General features: G+C 34.7%; 1 protein-coding gene across 6 annotated transcripts in view; it reads left to right on the top strand.

Annotated features, from left to right (window-relative positions):
* LOC113520521 (protein bric-a-brac 1-like) overlaps positions 1-11,259 on the top strand; it is a 454,874-nt gene extending 443,615 nt beyond the window's left edge. For 4 of the 6 annotated variants that reach the window (XM_052896735.1, XM_052896733.1, XM_031911726.2 and 1 more), the window contains 3 exons: positions 488-754; positions 6,615-6,781; positions 7,167-11,259. In XM_052896735.1, the coding sequence (XP_052752695.1) occupies positions 488-754; positions 6,615-6,781; positions 7,167-7,658 (926 nt within the window). In that variant the 3' untranslated portion in view covers positions 7,659-11,259. The remainder of the gene's footprint in view (positions 1-487; positions 755-6,614; positions 6,782-7,166) is intronic. The other 2 variants (XM_031911727.2, XM_052896734.1) reach the window with 1 other exon arrangement.
* Positions 11,260-21,953: the final 10,694 nt, after the last annotated feature.

Raw genomic sequence — 21,953 nt, 5'->3', positions numbered from 1 at the left:
AATACAGATATTATTATCAGACTTCTGTTATTTTGATTGTCGATCACAGATTTTTCTTTTTTTTTATTTTGATTTATAAGACCATGTCAGATTTCTCTGGGGCTTTCGTGAACTCCACTCTGTTACCACTATAGGTCCTGGTTGTGCAGGACACATAATGATCAGAATATACAGCATGATTGTGCCAACTTCAAGACATCATAGCGAGACCCTTCTGAATTGGCTGCAACAGTTAAAAAATTAGAAATATTTTTTTTATTGATAGAAATGGAAATAAGCTGATATTCTATCTGATGGGAAGTCTGTCTGATGGGAATTACCATTAATCATGTATATTGCAATACAAAAATTTACCGTCTCTTCGCCAGTCTTTGATACGAGAGTTACTGACTTTAGTTAACTCAAAACTTAACTTTGTTTTTAATAATCCCTTCATGAAGCAATAATGACCAGCGCTGTTATTAAAACACATCTTCTCTATTTTCAGCAGACAGCTACCAGTACCAACTTCAGTCGATGTGGCAGAAATGCTGGAATACAAATCAGAGTCTGGTACATAACCTACGATTCCGCGAGCGCGGGCCCCTTAAGTCCTGGCGGCCGGAGACTATGGCCGAAGCCATCTTCTCGGTGTTGAAGGAGGGGCTGTCCCTGTCGCAGGCGGCGAGAAAATACGACATACCATATCCCACATTTGTACTCTACGCGAATAGAGTCCACAACATGCTGGGACCGAGCGCTGACGGAGGAGCAGGTATGTTGGTGATTTTTACATTACCTAAGGCAACAGTCATCAGGTTTAGATCAGGAGCGTTCATGACTTTAGCTTTACGAGGTGTGATTAAGTCACAATCATCTGTCAATTTACAAAAACAATTGAAGAGTTTTCAATATTTCCAACTGATTTAAAACGTGCTCTGCGTACGAACTAAAACAGTAATCATGCAGTAATATAGTTATTAAATTGTCATTGAAAATTTGGATTTTATTGGCAAAAAAAATATTTGAAAAATTTCAAAGCAAAATAGTTTTATGGATAGATTTACATGCAGTGCATCTTCTTATTATTGATTTATTTCGTGAGCAGAACGCTTTTTAAATTATCAATCGGAAACATTGAAAATTCTTCAGTCGTTTTTGATAATTGACAGATAATTATGACATTGCAACACTTTGTTATGGATGCTCTCCGTTGATTTTGACATTGGTGTTGCATAATTGTCATTTGGGCTTCATAATGACTTGATTTCTGTTGCCGATTATTTCGATACATTTGTCAGTTCTCGGGTCACCGTGTTTCAAGTCCACTGGGTTCTTTTATTTGTTTAATATTAATAGAAAAAATTGATATAGTTGAACGTCCCTAATATAGATTAGACATTTAGTGTAGTATTAAGAGAAAATATTATTAAAAATTTAGATAAATTCGTTTTCATAATTAAATTGTATTAAGTGAAGCTCGGTCGCCCACTTATAATGCTATATTGGTTATAATTTTTATACTTATATATAAAGGTTATACTTGGCGTATTTAGTAAATATTCTAAAAAACAATAGTCCAGATAACATGACATAAAATAACCATATATATTCATTAATTCAATGTACTCTTGTGTATAACAATTTTTTGTTTGTCTTTAAATGATTATTACCATAAAAGGTATAACAAGATTGCTTACAAAATTGAGCCAAGTATAAAAATTATACTATCTAATTTATTAAATACTATTTATAATAAGCCTACATTTTTATTCGTCATCACACTCTCCTGTTAATGACAAACAATGTTGCTTTCATATGGGTCATTCGTTTCTTCATGTGTCCTGACCGTTCAGTTTTAAATCTTAGAACTATGCTACACAGTCCATGTCTACGGTTTGAAGGGTGGGATATGGCTTGAATTTACAGGGTACAGAGGAACAACACCTGAGTCCTCAGGAATGGCAACGCATGGGAGATATTATGGGCGAAACAGTATACCCTGTTATGTCCATGATACAGCTCATGTCTATAGGCGACGGTTACCACTTTCCATCAGGTGGATCGTCAGCTTGTTTGCCATTCTAAATTGTATAAAAAAAAATATATAAAAAAAATCATTAAGATAAACGAGTTAAAATTTGTTAAAATCTTCCATAATAGTTGAATTTTTTTAAATATTTAAGGAGATATTTAAGAAAAAATGATATAAAAATAAGCCTCTCACTCAATGAGTCCAATAGAGACCAAAATAATTATTTTCAGAAATTTTGTCTGTCTGTCTCAATTGTATCCGTCTGTCTGTATTGTAATTTGTCTGTCTGTCTGCTTGTGTTTCCCTCTATCTGTTTGTTTGTCTGTGTGTATGTTTGTTCCCGCATCATGCAAAAACTACTACACAAAATTGGAAGCCGTCATCACAGTTGTGCTTCTAACGGTCTAAATTAAAATCTGGTATATGTTTTTTTCTTTAAACACTATCTAGAAGTAGTTTATTGTATTTCTTTTCCTACTTTTACTATCCACGCGTACGAAGTAACGGGCAAGAAGCTAGTAATAAACTTTTTTAAATTATTGTTTTAATAACTAACTAATTCCTTAATAAACCCATAGATTATATAGATAGTGTCCAAACATATTATTGTTTTTTTAAATCAAAATTTACATCTCCCTTCTTAAGTAGAAACTGGTAATTTAAACTGTGGCATTTTTTAACATGTGTGGCATTTTGTAACTGTGACATAAGCCTCCCCTATATAGGGGATAGATAGAATTTTCAAATATATATATATATATATGTCTCGTTAATAATGTTGCTTTCTAAAGTTGAAAGAATTTTAAAAATCGGTTAAGTAATTTTTAAGTTTATCTATTACAAACAAACAATCATATCTTTCATCTTTATACCCGCTTATTCATAAAAACTGAAACGTACTTACTACAAATCAAAACGGCGACCAAATACTAATAATTAAAATATAACTATTATAGTGTTTTGTCGCTATCATTCAAATTGAGAATTTAATGCGAAAGAAAGGGACACTCGTCAATAGCTAAAATAGGTTTATGAGAATTTAGACGTTTTTATGAATAAGGGGTTTAGTATACGAGATGAATCTATCACTAAAAATTTTGGAAGTTAATTGTAGAAGTCATTCGAGTCAACATTCCCAAATCGTAGTGAACGCCTCCTCGTAGACCTGTGGACTGACAAATTGTATTATTTTTAATCAGTATTAATAATAATCATTAATTATATAATAACTTGTGTAATTATGTGCAAAGCGAATTTTGCTAAGCGATTTTTTATTATGAGTATGTAATTGCATGAAACTGTGTATAGTATATATATATATATATGTATATATATATATATATATATATATATATATATATATATATATATATATATATATATATATATATATATATATAGTATATATAAGTATATATGTATATTGTATTGGATAACCTCCTATTATGTATTTGACATGCGGCATTTGATATTAATTAATTGCTTTGTTAGAATTAATGGACATTTATTTTGTATTAATAGGTGTATATTTAATGTTGTTTCCGATATACTAAAATACAGAATCTATCTATTTAGATAACAAATTAGGTAATCAATATACCACAAAATTGATATCCAACCAATTATCAATTAATATTTAAACACAATAGTTTGTGTAAAACAAGTAATATTTGAAAAACCTATACATATATTAAAAAAAGACTACATACATTCTGACCTTTTTTATTAATTAAAACGTCATATTCATTATTCCTTATTATTAACCCTTTATTTATAAAAACGTCATATTCATTATTCCTTATTATTTACTCTTTATTCATAAACCTATTTTGGCTGTTGAAGAGTTTTGTCTTTTTCAGCCGACTTCAAAAAGGAGGTTCTCAATTCGGTTGTATTGTATTTGTTTGTTATCTAATAATTTATAACTCATGTAACTTAGTTATCAACTCCTTTGGAAAACTCTTTCCTTATCGGAAAGGATATACTTACAGATAGGTCCCGTAGAAATTTTATAAAAACCGATTCAATGGTTTAGTTTTTAAATTAAAATAGCTGTTTTTTGTCACGATTGGGGTCGGTTTTTTTGTAAGGCAATCATCTTTTGTAGTCTTTTGTGCTATTTTTTTTTTTTATTTGAAAGAGTGTGATAAAATATTGTAATAGTTAAAATAGGTTTGATGGATGTTTTAGTTTTTATGAGTAAGGGGGTTTGTTCATACAGACAAGGATATTGCAATTATCCCATATTCAGTTATTAATACATTTATATTGACTAATAATTAACACTATATTTTTTTAATAATTAGCATATTTAGTTATCAATCTCATTTATTCATCTTGCTGAAATTTAATAAAAAAAGGACAATAATAAAACATCAATTAATTCTTTGTTTCCTCTCTCTTTCTCTCTTTATCCAAATTGTTTTGTTTCGATAAAAGACATGATTACACTATTGCTGCTTTAGCCAATTGGTTTAGAATAGTGTGTATTTATTGTTTTTATATCTTACATAAATCGTAAACGATTATGGGATACCTAACCAATAGGTTATGGTATACCTTACTACTATAATAAAATTGTAACTAAACCATGTCTATACATGGGAGTGTTTAAGAAAAAAATATATAAGGGGTTTCAATAAGACCAACAGATACCAGAACAATATTTTTTAGAAATTCTTATGTTTGTTTTGGTATCATGCAAAAACTATTGCACTAAATTAGATGCAGTTTTCACTTAAAGTTGTTCTCTTAAAGGTCTAAATTAAAATGTACTGGTTCTATCTTGATACACTATCTAAAAGTGGTTTTATTAATTGGATTACCTATTTGTAACATCTAAAAAGTATTTTTTATAAAATGAACGAATATCTAGCATAAAATATTTTTATGTCAATTTATATTTTTTATATCTCGTATTTAAATGGCTTCCTTAGAAGAAAACAATGTGGTGCCGATTCCAATGCGCCATTTTCCTTAAGCTATCTCTAATTTTTTTGTTTAAATAATTTAATTAATTTAATTAAAATTTAAATTAATTTAAAAGTTCAATTGATATAACAGCTAAATCTTTATTCTAAAGACCGTAATATGCACTGATTTGAAAAGTATATGTAAGATTATATGAGATATATTTGCTTTGTCCATTAAATAATGTTTTTGTCAAAGTATCAAATTATAATAATAGATTTTGAAGTCGTTTTAATAGAATGGCGCCACCGTTCCTTTAAATTTTTCTGCAACTTAATACTTCAATTTGATATCACAGCAAAGATACTGAAGATTATAAAATGAACTTATGTCATATATATGTTATATTTATGTCAAAATTATTATAAATTAAGTTTATCGATAGTGCATAAAATAGTAATTTCGCAAAACTATGAAATTAAAATATTAATTAGGGTTCCGTACTCGTACCTAAGAGTTAGTTTTAGAGAATGATACCACAAAATTGGTATTATTGTCAATATTGCTTACTAAGTGTGCCTAGTGTAAAAAAAATATTACACAGAGTATTAAAACAGGATCTATTTATCTTTTTTCTCCTTACTCTATCTTCTTAATAATATTTCCCTAACCAAAGTCATTACTTACATGTAACATAATTTTATACCTCTAATGAGAAAGGGTATAAACCAAAATCGCTACTTTGAGGCAGATTCTAAATAATTTTATTAAAAAGAACTCCTGTACTTATTTTAGATGATAATTAAAAACTCAAATAATTGATTACGTAATATTTTTTGCCCTTTTTCATATGGAATTGTTGGTTTTGTAACCAAATAAGCTGTTCGACGTATTGAAATTATCACGTGATTCTAATTTATGACTATTTTCAGTAATATTAAAGATAAACTATTTAGTGTAAAAGGTTCTAATAATTTTAATCGTTAAATTAATAAAGTTTTATGACATAATAAAAATCGTTACCTAATCGTATAAAAAGTCGTGAATCGAATGGGATCAGTTTAAGGAAATAAAATTGAAATAGAAAAACATATTTGACGCTTGGTGCCAAGTGACTTGTTACTTTTGGTACTATTTTTTATAAAATGTAACCGATGTCATTCGGATTCAGTCTTTTGTATCGAATACACGTAAATTCGTTTGTTTATAAAGATATCTTCATGTTGCTTACACAAAAGATAGAGAAAAATTTGCTTTTTTTTAAATAGACAAAAAAGAAAAAGGATACAACTTCACTTACACTCTTTCTCACTAGAGGCACAGAATTGTGCATTTGTTTTTAAGCAATAAATGTAACTTAAATTTGAAGGATTGGAGTATATCAACATATGATATAGGTAATTTCATATTTCGATAGAACTTCTAGTTTTGCTGTCGTCTAATACTTACACAAAGAATTTGTCATGCATGGCTAATACATATTAACTAATATTGATTAAAAAGTTTAAACACTTGTCTTGATATTGTAAATAAAATATAATTCTGTTGTACTACATACATATATTATGTGGGCATCATGTAGTCACTCCATACAGCCTGCCCAATCCGTTGAAACTGGAACGTAATCTTCGATAGTATTAAACATCGGAATGTTTGCGTGTTCACGTTTTACTATTATGTGTCGTTGCAGATTTGAGGCCAAAGGGACGCGGGCGTCCGCAACGCATCTTGCTGGGCGTATGGCCCGACGAACACATCCGCGGCGTGATCCGCGCCGTCGTCTTCCGCGACACGCACACCCCTCACGCCGCGCACCACATCAAGGAAGAGGTCCTACCTGTCTATCCTTCTATCACGGTCAGTATCGCGAACATCACTCCACTCTCCACGTCTCCATAAAACGATATTAAACTTAACACCGAACTTATCCTTATTCTTATTCCCCCTGTGCGATTCATTGTTCATCGATTACCTTTTGTTTTCTGCTAATGCGAATACGCTATTGCGAGTTTCAATTATTGCAACCGGCTCGGTGCTCTCGAACGCTTTAGATTTAACTGTAATTCATTGGAATTCTGCTCGAACGCTTCGGACTCGCACTTTCATTTGCAATTGTGTCAGACACACTGCTTCATGAGTACGAAAGCTATTCGTGCAGTGTGGTGGTTCGGAGAATTCGAACAGAATTTGCGTATTTTTTATGCAATGACAACTATTGTATGTCGGCGTATGCGTGTTCCAGGATGGCATGGCAGTACAAAACGCATATGGAACCGTAGCGTGTGGGAACGGTCGCGAAGGTGGCGTATCTCCAAATGCAGCAGCGGCGGCCGCAGTCGCCGCGGTGGCGCACGGTCTTCGCCGGCAGATGTGCAACATGGTGGTCGCAGCGCAGAGGCCGCCTGACCACCCGCCACATCTGGGGCTACCGCCACTCCCGCTGCAGTCGCCGCGACTGCCGTCACCGCTCTCCGCCGGGCTGGAGTCTCCACTGTGCTCGCCCCCACCACCGGGCCACGCTCTCGAGCCCCCCAAGCCAGCTGATCCGTTCCGCCCGTTTGCTTCGCCGCGTCCTGACAGTCGCTACGGAGAACGCGATGTAGTAGCGGAAATTACTGATATGGGCCCACCCAAGACTCCAGTATCGCTCGCCAAGAACGGCAAGGAATTGTCAAGTCCGGTGCCGGTGAAAATGGAGCCGCCTGTGGTGGAAACGCGCGCAGAGAACATGTGAAGCGAGGCCGCGGGAGCGGCACCGGCGCACGCGCAAGTTGGCGTGCCGCCACCGCCGCTGCCCGCATATCCCTACTTCGTGCCCAACCGTAACTCCGTCGGCTACTTCTAAGCATAGCGAGCGGTCAGCAGTCTGTATACGAGCACATTCCATGGCCGCACGCAGACGGCCACGTTACGCTGTCGCACGAGTAGGCGACACACGTATTTAATCATTTGAATCGTATCGGCATTATTTCACATTTCATATTTAATTATTATTTAAAGTGGACTCGCTGTGCAATATAATGCTTGTTGTTTAGTTATGAATTTTGTATTATGAAAGAATATTTTTAGTTTATTATTTTTTGTATACATTTGTCGTTTATGCATGTGTTCCAGTGACATGTTTAAATATTTTTGTTAATATTAGCGAAGTGGTAGGTCCACGAGTACCGAGAGTCCACGCGTCGGCCCACGCGCGCGCTAACCACGCGCCACGCCGCGCGTCGCCACGCGTTCCCACTCGATACTCCGGCATTATCTACTCATAAGTAGAATGTCAGACATAAATGTAAGCTTAACTAATAAATGTTACGATTTAGATTCATCTGTGAACGTAGGGAGATCAAAATTAAAATATTTGGCCCGATTTCAAAAGACTGTTCGGTATACCTATTCATTGTAATTCACCAACATATTATGTAAGACAAAATTATAAATTAATAGTCTTAGCTGTATTCGAATAGATACCTATCGTTTCATTTGTCGTCAGGTCGATGTCATTTTCTCTATTAGGAATTTAAGTGAATGTGCGTTGTTGCTTGCGGGTACGCTCGCACGGTTCGCCGCGTACCTCGCGTCCCACGCCCCGCGGTTCGCGAGCTGTATTTGTACCGCGCCTTACTTCCCGCGTCCTGCATCTTGCGCAACCCGTGTTTCGGGCCCCGCGTCCCGCGTCCCCAGGTCTCAGCTCACCGTTCACTATTTGTGCAGCGATTCACATTCGAGTAGACATTAGTGGTCGCCAAATGTAATATAGATTGTATCATTAGCCAGTAGTGATTGTTCCAAATGTTAGGTTAATTTAGATGTTCAGGACTCGATCGACTTCTCTGCATTATCCCCACTAAGTTGTCTCCTCACTAAGTTCTTTAATCAAATATGTTATTTTTATATGCTTTAGTTCATGGAGAAAAAAATTACGTTATTATTTTGTTAATTTTAATGGTACACCATGACTGAAACACGATCAGAATAGTCAATCAAGAAGGCAAAGGCATGCTGTTCCGACCCTAAATAATGGGCAAAGGTCGGAGGATGACAGCAATGAATGGTGCCACGCCACACAATATTTTAGCTTTTTACATATTTTTACCTTTTCTCCTTTTCTACCTACATTCAGTTGGAATAAAATTAAGTAAAATAGATTTAGTATCTGACACTTTGTCTTTCTTTAATAAAAAAATATGTTTAAGAGATCAATATTTTTAAGCCCTGGATTCCTGTAATTTTATTGTTTACTATTTTCAGAGTCATACGTATTTCTTATAAGTGTATTTGTACCTTTGACAACAAGTCATACACTATACTAGTATGAGACCATATGATGAATGAATCACGCTTGACGGCCACGCACATTACGAAATTCGGATGACTCCAAAACACTGCTCCGTTAATAAGTAGTTTCTGATAAAATCCATAAATACAAAAAGTAGATATTTGCACCCATTTGTATTCAGTGAACACTGTTTTAGTTTTATTAATATAAAAAGAGATGACATCGAGTCCATTAGGTTTAGTAGCACTGAAATCGCCAAGCATTGAATGCTCGTCATTCGAGCGTCTGCTGAACTACCTACGCGTAGCTAGTGTATGTACGAATCAATTTAGATTAGCTATGTAACTATTTGTAGAATAGAAACCATCAGGTTCTCGCTGACGTCATTAAAGCCTCGATCCACAATCGAATCTCCACTTTGGTGCGGTCAGCGTGACAAGGAACTCTCATTAAGGTTTATATGTACAAATTTGTTTTATCGAGACCTTTCCAGTTGTATCGTTTAATAGTTTCGGCGGGAAATTTACTAGAGTACGGTTCTTCTTGCCGCAAGGGTATACCATTTAGATATTGTTGGCGGACATAACGTTGGCGTTCTTACATTGTGACTTTAGGCGGGGGAGGGCATCGGCGGAGGCGCGTGTACGTACTCGCATGTCCATGTGTCCGCCTGAATGTGTGTTGGTGGGAACGTATACGTGTGTGATGCCTACTTGAATGCAAGTCTGTGTGAAAGGATGTTCGTGTGATATCATGAGCTTTGAAAGCGTGCTTGCGAGAATGCAAGATCGCGTGAACGCACGCCTGCTTGAATTCATAGTCGAGTGAATGCATGACCACGTGAATGCACGGCTACATGCGGATACAGCACGCCGCTCAGCCCACGCCCGGGATAGACTCGTCGCAAAGCACGCTCATGAATGATTATAATAAGTCTCCAAGTGGCCTTGATACTTCACTATTATTTGGGATTTGGATTATTCGGTTGAAGTTTGGGATTAGTGTATAAAAAAGACCAAATTATTAAAAAATACATTTGCAATTCAGATCTAGTGTTGAAACTATTTGGCTATCCTTTTGGAAATAAAATTTAATCTAGGGAAAACTAAAATAAAAAAAAAAGTTATATAATGGCCTATACGTTTCGGATGAATTGCGTAAATTTTGGTAAATGTTACTACGCATATTTTCTATTGTGTAAGTCTAGGCTAATGTGTTCAAAAAGTAATTTAAAATTTAAAATTTTTGAAAAAAAGTAGAAAGTGCCTTCCAAATTATTGACCACAGTAAGTGTTGGGATGGGTGCGGCGATGATCGGCTAGATGCGGCTGACGGGCGCGGAGTTTAGCAAGCGAGCGTGTGCCTACGCCACGCCGGACACGTCGGACCACGCCGGGCCACGCAGGGCCACGCCGCGCCACGCGCCCGTCGACCGCAGTGAATGTGCTTAAAACTATAAAAATGTTAGAATAATAAAAATTCAAAATTATTATATAAAATTAAATACATATGACTATTATATAGAAAAAAATATACATAAATTATATATTCGGCCGATGTGGTTATACCCTGACAGGCAAGCGATAGCTGATTATTCGGCGTCAAAATTAATTCTATATTTCTTTACGAGCGATCATTCAAAATCATTAAGAAACAATGCAGACGTTGCAATGTGCCATTTGTTTGAACTGACCTATAATGTACGGTTCATAATTTTTTTGTATCACAATGTGGATTTTGTAGTTATATAATTAAACAATTAATTAATTTATTGTATTGGAGAATAAACGATTCAGATTACATAAATAAGTACCTATGTTATTTTCGTGATAGTTAAGTAAAATGTTTACTTATAGTAAGTATAATATACATACACACTACAGAGGCGGTTTTGGTTGGTATTTATATTAAAATAGAATTTAATTTAAAAAAATAGTTAACAATTCATTAGTGTTCACAGGCGACAGCGCGACTTATCTACTGCATGACATCACTCCTCGATTCTCGTTTCGTTTTGTGATAAACAAAATATATATATATATATATATATATATATATATATATATATATATATATATATATATATAATATTTATATATATATATATATATAATATTTTTTTAAATATTTAATTATTGTAAAGAACAACATTATGTTTGTAGTTCTTTATCACCTATATCTACTTTATTATTTATTTTAAGTAGTAGTAATGCCACCAGTGGGCTCAAATTATAAACGATTAATTGTAATTTGATACCTACCCATAAAGTCTGTCCGTCAACCAAAAATGTTTCACTAAAGTATTATGTTCTATATTTTATTGACTGTTTAGTTTTAAGTACATAGCGCCATCTGGTAGGTATCAGCAATTATAACCTAAATAAGTTTTACCAGTATACTGCTTTCGGTTCTAACATGGCATTCAATTGCATATCATTAGCCACTCGATTGGATACCCAATATTTCTGTTATCTCTGCGTTGCCGTGCATCAAATGGCACGGTGATAAACAAAAAAAAACATAGATTTAAGGTGCAGTTATCTTCAAATTATTGGTGTAGAGATGTTGAACATGTCTAGAATAATCACCAGAGTCCATAGCGATACAATAATGTATATTTCTAATTGTTCCATTGCATTTCAGTACTCGAAACCGAGGTAACGAATCGATAGTTAATGATAAATCATTGTGTATCCTTTTAGTTTATCATGTATTATATCTGCGATTATTGTCTAACGTTAATTATGTTACTGATGCAATTATTGTTATTAAGATTTTGTTTCGGTGCCCTCTGTTCCTGGAGAATAACTGTGTTATAATGACATTTAAACACTAGACTTTTGTTAATTGTAAGAAAGTGTAATTGTAATAATAATATACCTGTGTTGTCCGTGTCCGAACGATTGAAACCAACCTTGTAATTTGCTAAATAGAAAATCGAGAAATCATTCATTTTAATGCACGCAACGACACACGCAATTGTACGTGACATCAATTCCATATTGTTTCTATTAATATTAAATATATAACAACGAATCTATTTTTAGCTTACATTAAATATTTACATTTTCCTAATTTTTTTTAATACTGTACAAATCACCTTAAATACCTAGGTATTCAAGAAAAGCCTCTATCGCCTTTGACTACTTAACTAAAACCTTGATAAATTCTTTGTTTCAAATCAAATAACGAAATTGTATTTAAAATAGTAATTATTGTACGTGTATTAAAATAGATTTCATTGCTTCTGAAAATTGAAATCATATAGCACACCTCAGGTAGAGTAGTGACGTCTACGACTTTACAGCGACGTCATTCTTTGGTCGTTTTAAGGTCACGATCCTGACGTCCTGATACGTAAAGCATTTTTACGTAGAAGGCGCCACGTTTCATCGTTCGGACGACGACATACGTAAATAAATTTATTCTCGGTGTTTATGTCGAGTACAATATTATCAAAATCGGTGTATTCCTCAATGTAACAGTTAAATGCATGTAGTTAACAGTATCCGATTAACAATATGGACACTGTTTAGTGGCCGTTCAATCATGTGTAGTAACTTCTCAATTGAATTCTTTAATGTTTAAGTTCGTTAATGTCACAGTGTACCGTTGTCTGGATGAATATATAAAAATAGAGGAAAAATATAGTTTTATTTAACCGACACTCCTTATGTCAGTTACAGGATACAGGAGCAGAGCACGGATCCTCAGAAATGGTAACGTGTAAGAAGTACTGTGGGAAGCACAGTGTATTCTATGATGTTCACGGTGTGGTACATGGTTATAGACGACTGTTGCCACTATCCGTCCGATGAGCCGATAGCTAGTTCACCATACTAGATTAATTCACAAAAAGGTCTTAAACAAATTATTTTCATTATAAGAACTAGAATCTGCAAAAGAACATGACGCTGGCTTCTAATGCAGTCAACCACTTTACAAAGTCTCCATATGGTGTATTTACAAAGTATCCATACGTGTAGTGGCTTAGAACTTTACTGTGGAAATCTAAATTCAGCAGTGTTTAATAAATAGTCGAAATAATGTGTGACATTTAAAAAAAGTGGCGGTTATTGTCCAAGTTATTATTTTTTTGTCAGATCTTAGCTTTGATGCCAGGATGCCCAACGATTGATCTATAAATTGGGTAGTTTACAGATAGAGCCTATACTTTTTGAAAAGGAACTACAATCTATGTTGCTTATTTTCCTGATAAATAGTAATTTTATCTAACAGTGACGGTTTACCAGCACATTCTCATACGAGAGAACCATTTCTATAGCAAGTGTTACCTATAATGTAAGAATATTTGAATCAAAGCCACGTCTAATCATTAATATCATCATCAGCTCAGCCATTATTCGTCCACTGCTAAACAGGCCTCTGCCATAGACTGTCACAAAGAACGGTTCTATGCCATCAGCGTCCACTGACGCCCTATAATGCATTTGAAGACGTCACTCCATCCAGTGGGGAGGTCATGTTATACTGTGTTTACCTTTACGAGGTCGCCAGTTAAAAATCTTTCTTCCCCATCTGTTGCAATGGGCTGGCCATATAACTCGAAGAACCGATTCTTTGAGTTATATGGCCAGCCCATTGCCACTAAGTTTGCTTATCCTTCGGGCTATGGCGGTTACTTCGGTTCTTTTGCGAATATCCTCAAGTTTTTGCATAAAAGAGTAGGACCGACTGACTTATGGAACCGAAATATCGGTTCCATAAGTCATTATTGGCGACACACACTAGTTAAAGACCTTCTTTAAACTTTGAAATAAAGATGTAGCGTAGTTTTCTAAACGCAACTCAGCCGAGTTGGAATCGTCGGTAGATTTCTCGGTCGAAGTCTACTTAAGAATTATATAGCTATATCCCTCGACTTTGCCTGCGTGAATCAGTAAAGTATCCTATTAAAAAAACAAGTTAGGGTATAATTTACCTCTGTACCACCATATCTAATTACAATCCCGAGTTTTTCTGCGAAAGAGCGATAACACCACATCGGCCTACATTCATTATAATGAAGTACTAGGAAAACAGAACCATGTAGAAGGTATTAATATTAAATACAATAGTTATAATTTAACATTCTTATCAAACTACTACTTGCTACATTTAATATTTCGTTAATTTAAAAATTAAAAAAGTAGTTTTTATTATCTTAATGTCGTGCTCGCTAGTATTTGCTATTGAATGTAAAATCTGATTTTTTTAATAGATGAAAATGGAATGGTAGTCCTGTCTGTGCTATCGGTTTTCGCTGGGGCACCAGTGTGGGATGACAGAAGATGAAACAACTAGAGGGGACCGCGTGGAAGTCGACCTGTTAGGTTATATTGTTAGTAATGGGCCTGTTAGATCTTATTACTAACAATGCTTTCCTCCCCTCTCTAATTAACTGTACCTCTGAACGTGGTCTCAGAAACTCATGTTATGTTAAGATTTTGTTTCGGTGCTCTCTGTACCTAGAGATTAACTGCGCTTTAAGACACATTTAAACACTAAGACATTTGGTAAACTTAAGAAAGCGTAATTATAATAATAATATACCTACCTATGTTTTATTATGCAACTTAGTATGGCAAACGAGCTGACGGCCCATCTTGGAAAGTAGTAACCGTCACTTATAGACATGAGCAATACCATGGACATAACAGAGTATACTGTTTTGCCCATGATACTCCCCATGCGTTGCTACTACTGAGGATTAAAGTGTTATTCCTCTGTACCCTGTAAATTCACTGCCATAACCCACCCTTCAAACCGAAACACAGCTATGCAAACACAACTGCTTCACGGTTGAAACACGAATGGCACAGAGGTGCCCAAGTAAATGACATTTATACAAAGTCTCCCTCTGGTTATCCGAGCCCGAACTATAGAAACCAAGGTTGGTATTGCATCTGCATACAGTGCAAAATATCTGTTTTTGGCTTATATGAAATTTTTACATTTTACCGTATTTTTTAATATGGGTACTTGAAATATTTCTCTGTTGGTGTTGATTACTTAAAACCTTGTTAACTTATTTGTCGTCTTAAAACCTTGTTAACGTGTGTTAGATTAAAAACAAAAATGCAATTTTAATACTAATTATAGTGACGTCTACGACTTTAAAGCGACGTCATTCTTTAGTCATTTTAAGGTCATGATCCTGACGTCCTAAAAGTGTCCTGAAAATTCTCGATTTTTGCATCAAGTACGATATTATTAAATTCAGCATATTTCTCAATGTAATAGTTATATGTAAGTAGTTAACAGTATTCGATTAACAATACTGTTTAGTGGCCGTTCAATCATGTATAGTAAATTCTCAATTGAATTTTGTAATATTTAAATTCATTAATGTCACAGTGTACCGTTGTCTGGATGAATATATAAAAAGAGAGTAAAGGCATATTTTTATTTAATAATCACTCCTTAAGTTAGTTACAAAATATAGGCGCATAACACCAGTCCTCAGTAATGGCAACCCATGAGGGGTAGTGGGCAGCACAGTGTGTTCTGTGATGCCCAAGTCTTTGAACCTGATAAATTAGCATCGAATTCCTCTCTCCACGAAGTAAGTGCTTAAAAATGTGTCTAATGTAGACTCTTCGAATGGACCGCAATCACAACGTCTACTGTCATTTAAACTCTCAATATTTCTGTAATCGTGTCAATTTGGAGTGAAGCTGTAGAAGCTGTCTTGCTAGGTGACGAAACACTTTTAAAAAATTGAGATAAATGTTTATTATATGACAAGATGTTGTTCTTTTTATGTGTAAACCTAAATGAAGCATTGGCTCGCTATTTAATTCAGGTGACACGATGCTCACGTAAATATATTGGATTTGGATAGTACCTATTGTAGATTAGATCCGCCTCTTGCTTCATGCACCGATATACAATTGTCCAATTGCAAGTTAAGGCTTAGATCTCATTATTGTGATGGATGTGTTTAGTAATTAGAGCTGTAAAAAATATAATTATTTCACTCACACAAAGGGATGTCCTTGTCCCACTTGTAACTGAGACTCCTTGCTGTTTCTGTATTCCTAGTAATACTGTCATTATTTTTCGAGAGAATTAAGTGAAATTATAACTGGCACATATAAATTCTCCAGACATCTGGGGAGGAGTAAGGAATTATACGATTATAACGTATATACATACTACGTACTCGGAGATGGTCAGTTATAACGCGCTCGCAGTTGTATTCTTTTTTAATTTTATCTCCGTCGGGGTTCCGATGATTTTGACAATGTCAAGGTTGACAGAGACATTGCGTTTTTATCGGTGGTGCGATAAGATTTCTTTGTCCGTGTTGAGTATCATCAATACCAGGAATTTTCCAGGAAGAATGGTTTATGATTAAATGTTAAAAGTAGATATATATATTTTTTATTATTATTAAAAGCTTTTACCTTCTTCAAGTATCTCAGCCCTATAGTACAGTGAACTGATTTTTAAAATAAAGTTTTATCTACTTTCCCTAGACACGGAAAGAGAGGAATTAATCGGTATTAATTTTACAGAGATATTAAAAAAAAACTGATTTGGGTTCAACTAATATAGATTGAATTAAGTTAAGATGGCGCATTAATTCTTCTCTTTACTTCGAGTTTATACACTCTAATAGGATATGTTGCACGTTATTAATGGTATCACAAAATTAATAATGGGGTGACTAGGACTTTGCATATGTGCATTTTTTTTTTATTTTGATTCCACAAAACCAAGGAATGTGTGGAGATTCAGAAATCTTATATTATTTTTAGACAGAAATTTTTCTGTCAAAAATAGTCTGAGAGCAGACTAAAGTTAATAAATACTTGACGTTAACAAACATACGGGGTCTAAACGTAATCTAATAATAAAAGAAGTTGTTAGTACGGGGAGTCGACATATAAATTCATTATGTGCTTATAAAGCAGGACGTGGAGATACTATTTAATTGAATCTATGATCCACAATAAAGACATTTGTATGAAAAAAAAACTACGGTTTGACGGATAATGTTTTGCTGTATTTGGTTTGGTTCGGAATTGCTTTTATCGACTTAAGACATTATACAAGATACGAAATTTGTTCACAGAAAAATCATGAATTATTTTCTGTGAATCTCTTATATTATCTAGGTTAAATTATGGTGACCTGATATACGGACCTCGTCTCCTTTCTTTATCTGATACCAAAGGATTTAGAATGCGTGCTGTCGTTTTTGCTTTATTGTTTCTCCATTACGCCATATTTGAATGAATGTTGAACTTGGATTCAGATAGATGATTGCACCTAGATGTATTGACGTTTGACCTTTTAAAATTTAAATACCTTGAATATATCTATATATATAAAGCTCAAATTTCCGACTTTCAACAACTGTTATGAATGTAATGTTTCTCGACCGACACGGCCCCTGTTGGCGGTTCATATTCATAGAACTGTCGCTTTTACTCGATGTTTTCGCTACCAAGCAACTAAATGCTGAAATAGCATACTCCCTCCAGTGAGACTAGCTGCATTCAATTTTTAAAAAGTTAATTACCTAGCATTTATTAAATAAAAACTTAGTATGATCGCCTGGTATATATTTTTTACCAGAGGGAGACTTTGTTAAAAAGTCGTTTGCTTGGGCACCTCTGTCCCGATCGTGTTTCAACTGTGAAACAATTGTGTTTGCATGGCTGTGTTTCGGTTTGAAGGGTATCCTGTAAATTTACTGCCATATTTCAATACGGCAATAAATTTACAGGGTACAGAGGAATAACACCTGAGTCCTCAGGAATAGCAACGCATGGGGGGTATCACGGGCGAAACAGTATACTCTGTTATGCCCATAGTACTGCTCATGTCTATAGGCGACGGTTACCAATTTCAATCAGGTGAGCCGTCAGCTTGTTTGCCATTATAAGTTGCATAAAAAAAAGTCACAATAAGTTTTATTACGAATATTTTATAATTCATGATTTCTTATTAACCATTTCTCCGATTGTTACTTGCTGGGTCCAACAGGCCCCATAACGCTGACGATAATAATATTAAGTCAGCAGACATCTATTATTTATTAATGAATGCAATCAAATAAATGTACAAATATTTGGGGTCAACATATGTTTTTATCCATATTACCCAAGATTTTGGCATTTAGTTTAACGACCGGCCGCCTACCTGGCATAAACCCCTCTAGGCGTCATAATAATTTAATATAAAAAATTCTCGTGTCGCGGTGTTTGTTACCAAACTCCTCCGAAACGGCTTTACCGATTTTTATGAAATTTTGTGTGCATATTGGGTAGGTCTGAGAATCGGTCAACATCTATTTTTCATACCCCTCAATGATAAGGGTGACCCACGCCTAAATATTTTTTTTTTAATTTTTTCGACAATATTTTAAATTTTTTTATATTATTATTATTATATTATTTTACTATGATTTAGCATTGAAAAATACACACAACTTCAAATTTTCACGCTTTTACAATCAACTCCTGTTTTTTAATCGCGATTTTTATATTTCGCAATAGGGTTGCAAGATGGCGATCGAGTTTAATAATTCTAGTACGATACCATGTATATTTCTTGAAATAATGTATATGGTAAAACAACGTTTGCCGAGTCAGCTAGTAATAATATAATAATTTATTTTCATTACCACTTTCATACAATAATTAACACGAATCTATGTCTTGTAATTTAGAAAACATGTGATTTTCAAAAATGTATCAAGTCGATGAAGTTACTCTAAAAAATATCATATCATTAATCACACAAGGATCAAAATTGAAAAAATGATCTCCATAACTATTGCGCTACACGTACATCTGCGTCTGCAAATGTGTGTTACACACACACACGCATCACAATGCGCCTTACCTAAAACTAACGGACACCATTTTGTGAACAGCTTAAATCAAATATCCAAGCATTAAAACACTAGGCGAACAGAACCTTCGCAGAGGCATACAGTAATTAATGGTGATAGGCAGCATTCTTCTTATAATTGTGGCTATCGACAGTTTCATAAAAAAAATCCTTACTGTCTAGTCTAAATGGAACCCTGGTACATATTAGAAAATATTGTGCATATTGGGAAACTCCTAGTTATAAAAAAATTAAACAAATAAAACTTTTTTTATGGGTGAAAATGGAATGGTAACCCCACCTGCGTTAACGGTATACGCTATCGGGGCACCAGCGAAGGATAATTGTAGATGAAAACAGGTCAGTCAGCCCATCGTGAGGAATTCATCAATAATTAACCACGATGGTGTCCAGCGGAGGCCATGTGGAGGTCGACCTGATAAAATATATCGCTAGCAACGGGGGTGTTAAATCTCATTAAACATTAATCTCTTTCAACCACATATATGTCGCCTATAGACATGAGCAGTACCATGGACATAACAGAGTATACTGTTTCGCCCATGATACCCCCCATGCGTTGCCATTTCTGAGGACTCAGGTGTTATTCCTCTGTACCCTGTAAATTCACGTCATATCCCATCCTTCAAATCGAATTACAGCATATATTATAGCAATACGAAACACAGCATATTTAATTATGTAAAATAAGAATTTGTGTGAATACAAACTACTAAGCAGTATCCAATCATAAAATTTAAAATATATAGTAAATAATTAAAACAAATCAATAAAATAAATCAGTTGCAGTAACCAGAACAGATCCGTCCCTACAGACAGCACCCGTTCACGAGTATGACGGATGAACCAGCCATCATTACGCTCAACCATATATTAAAAAACTCAATAAATTATTTATCCTTTAAAGTTATTATTTTTTATTTAACATATATTATTAATATAAATCTGTAATTTATTTGTCATTTGAAACCTTATTATATATCGTTTTATATTTGTGTATAATTTAGTTTTATTTAGTTAGATTAGTAATCTATCTTTAGTAACGAAAAAGTTATTCAGTTTTAATCCGAAAATGACTTCGATTTTCCGCTGTGCGTCGGCGCAGCCAGCTACCTGTTGCACTTGATAGCAAATTAACTCCGCCTCGTGCCTTATGCACCTATATGCAATTATCCAATCGCATATTATGAATTAGTTGCTATCAATGCAAAAAAATCGTGTTTAGTAATTGCAACTGTAAAAAATATAATTTTTTCACTCGCACAATAGGATGTCCTTGTCGCACTTCCTACTATGAGCCTCTTTACTATTTCTGTGTTCCTAGTAGTGCAGCCACTATTTTTTGAGCGAATTATATTAAATTACTTTGAATAAATTTTGTATAAAGGAGAGTTTATTCGACACATCCGAATGGTGAAACATCCGGAGGGGACTGAATCTTTTCATATATAGGAATTGGCTTTACGAGTATGTTAAACGTAAACGCGAAAGTTTACAACGATGGACGCATGGATATTATAATACCATTTCAAACAAAAATTACTGTACTGATTTGAATGAAAATTGTTACAGGAATAAGTTATATCGTAATTTAGCATATAGAATATTTTATATACTGATTCTAGCAGCCGGAGCCGCGAGATACAGCTAGGTATTATTGCATTTATTTATTTATTGGTACATCGAATTAAACTTTCGCGTCGTAAAGTGGATAGAAAAAATCCTTTGCAGGTAAATAGTATTTACATACCTCTTTATTGCTGATGTTTCGACGTGGATAGCACCACGTCGTGGTTACAACTGACTACGACTGACCTTGTACAAAAGTCGATTGCTTGGGTACTTCTGTCCCATTCGTGTTTCAACCGTGAAGCAGTTGTGTTTGCATGGCTGTGTTTCGGTTTGAAGGGTGGAATATGGCGTGAATTTACTGGGTACAGAGGAATAACACCTGAATCCTCAGGAATGACAACGCATGGGGGGTATCATGGGCGAAACAGTATACTCTGTTGTGTCCATGGTACTGCTCATGTCTATAGGCGACGGTTACCACTTTCCATCAGGTGGGCCGTCAGCTTGTTTGCCATTCTAAGTTGTATAAAAAAAAGACTGTATAAAGAAGCAGGTATGTAGGTACATCGCGTCAAGTCTTGATTGTGTATTTAAAGTAAATGTTCTATATAGTTCGTTACAATACAACACCTAAGTAAACCTTTTTTTTATTCTACTAGCGACCCGCCCCGGCTTCGCACGGGTGCACATTACATCACATCACATTAGAAACCTTTAAAATTATCAGTGTTTCTTTGTACTATACTATGCATGTATTATACATATAAACCTTCCTCTTGAATCACTCTATCTATTAAAAAAACCCGCTTCAAAATCCGTTGCGTAGTTTTAAAGATTTAAGCATACATAGGGACGGACAGACAGCGACAGCGACTTTGTTTTATACTATAATGACGTACATTAATGACATAAAGAACAGACAAGTAAATTAGTGGATTAATTATGATAAATTTAGAAGCAAGTATTAAACATGTCCCAGTTTCGTTCTACCAATGAGGTATAAGGCTGTTAACCATTGCCTCCACTCTATATTGCTATGGAGGCTCCTGGGTTAAATGTGCCGATTCGAACTCACGAATCGAACTCGATTCGAATTGGATCTCGTTGCCATGTACGATGGTATGGTTTACAGTCATCATGGTGGCAATCAATTTTTGTATTCTTCCTTCACAGTCATCATACAACATATACAGTAGGGGGGGAAAGGGATTGTTAGTAATGGAGACTGAGAATCCCATTGCTAGCAATATACTCAACCAGGTCGACCTCCTCGTGGTTCTCCCTGGAAACTATCATGGTTAATTCCTGGTGAATTCA

This window comes from Galleria mellonella, unplaced genomic scaffold (genome assembly GCF_026898425.1).
Source record: "Galleria mellonella isolate WM207_F2 unplaced genomic scaffold, CSIRO_AGI_GalMel_v1 utg33, whole genome shotgun sequence".
Lineage (NCBI taxonomy): Eukaryota > Metazoa > Arthropoda > Insecta > Lepidoptera > Pyralidae > Galleria > Galleria mellonella.
The sequence above is the reverse complement of the archived record's forward strand: the minus strand, read 5'-3'. Positions and strand labels throughout refer to the sequence as shown.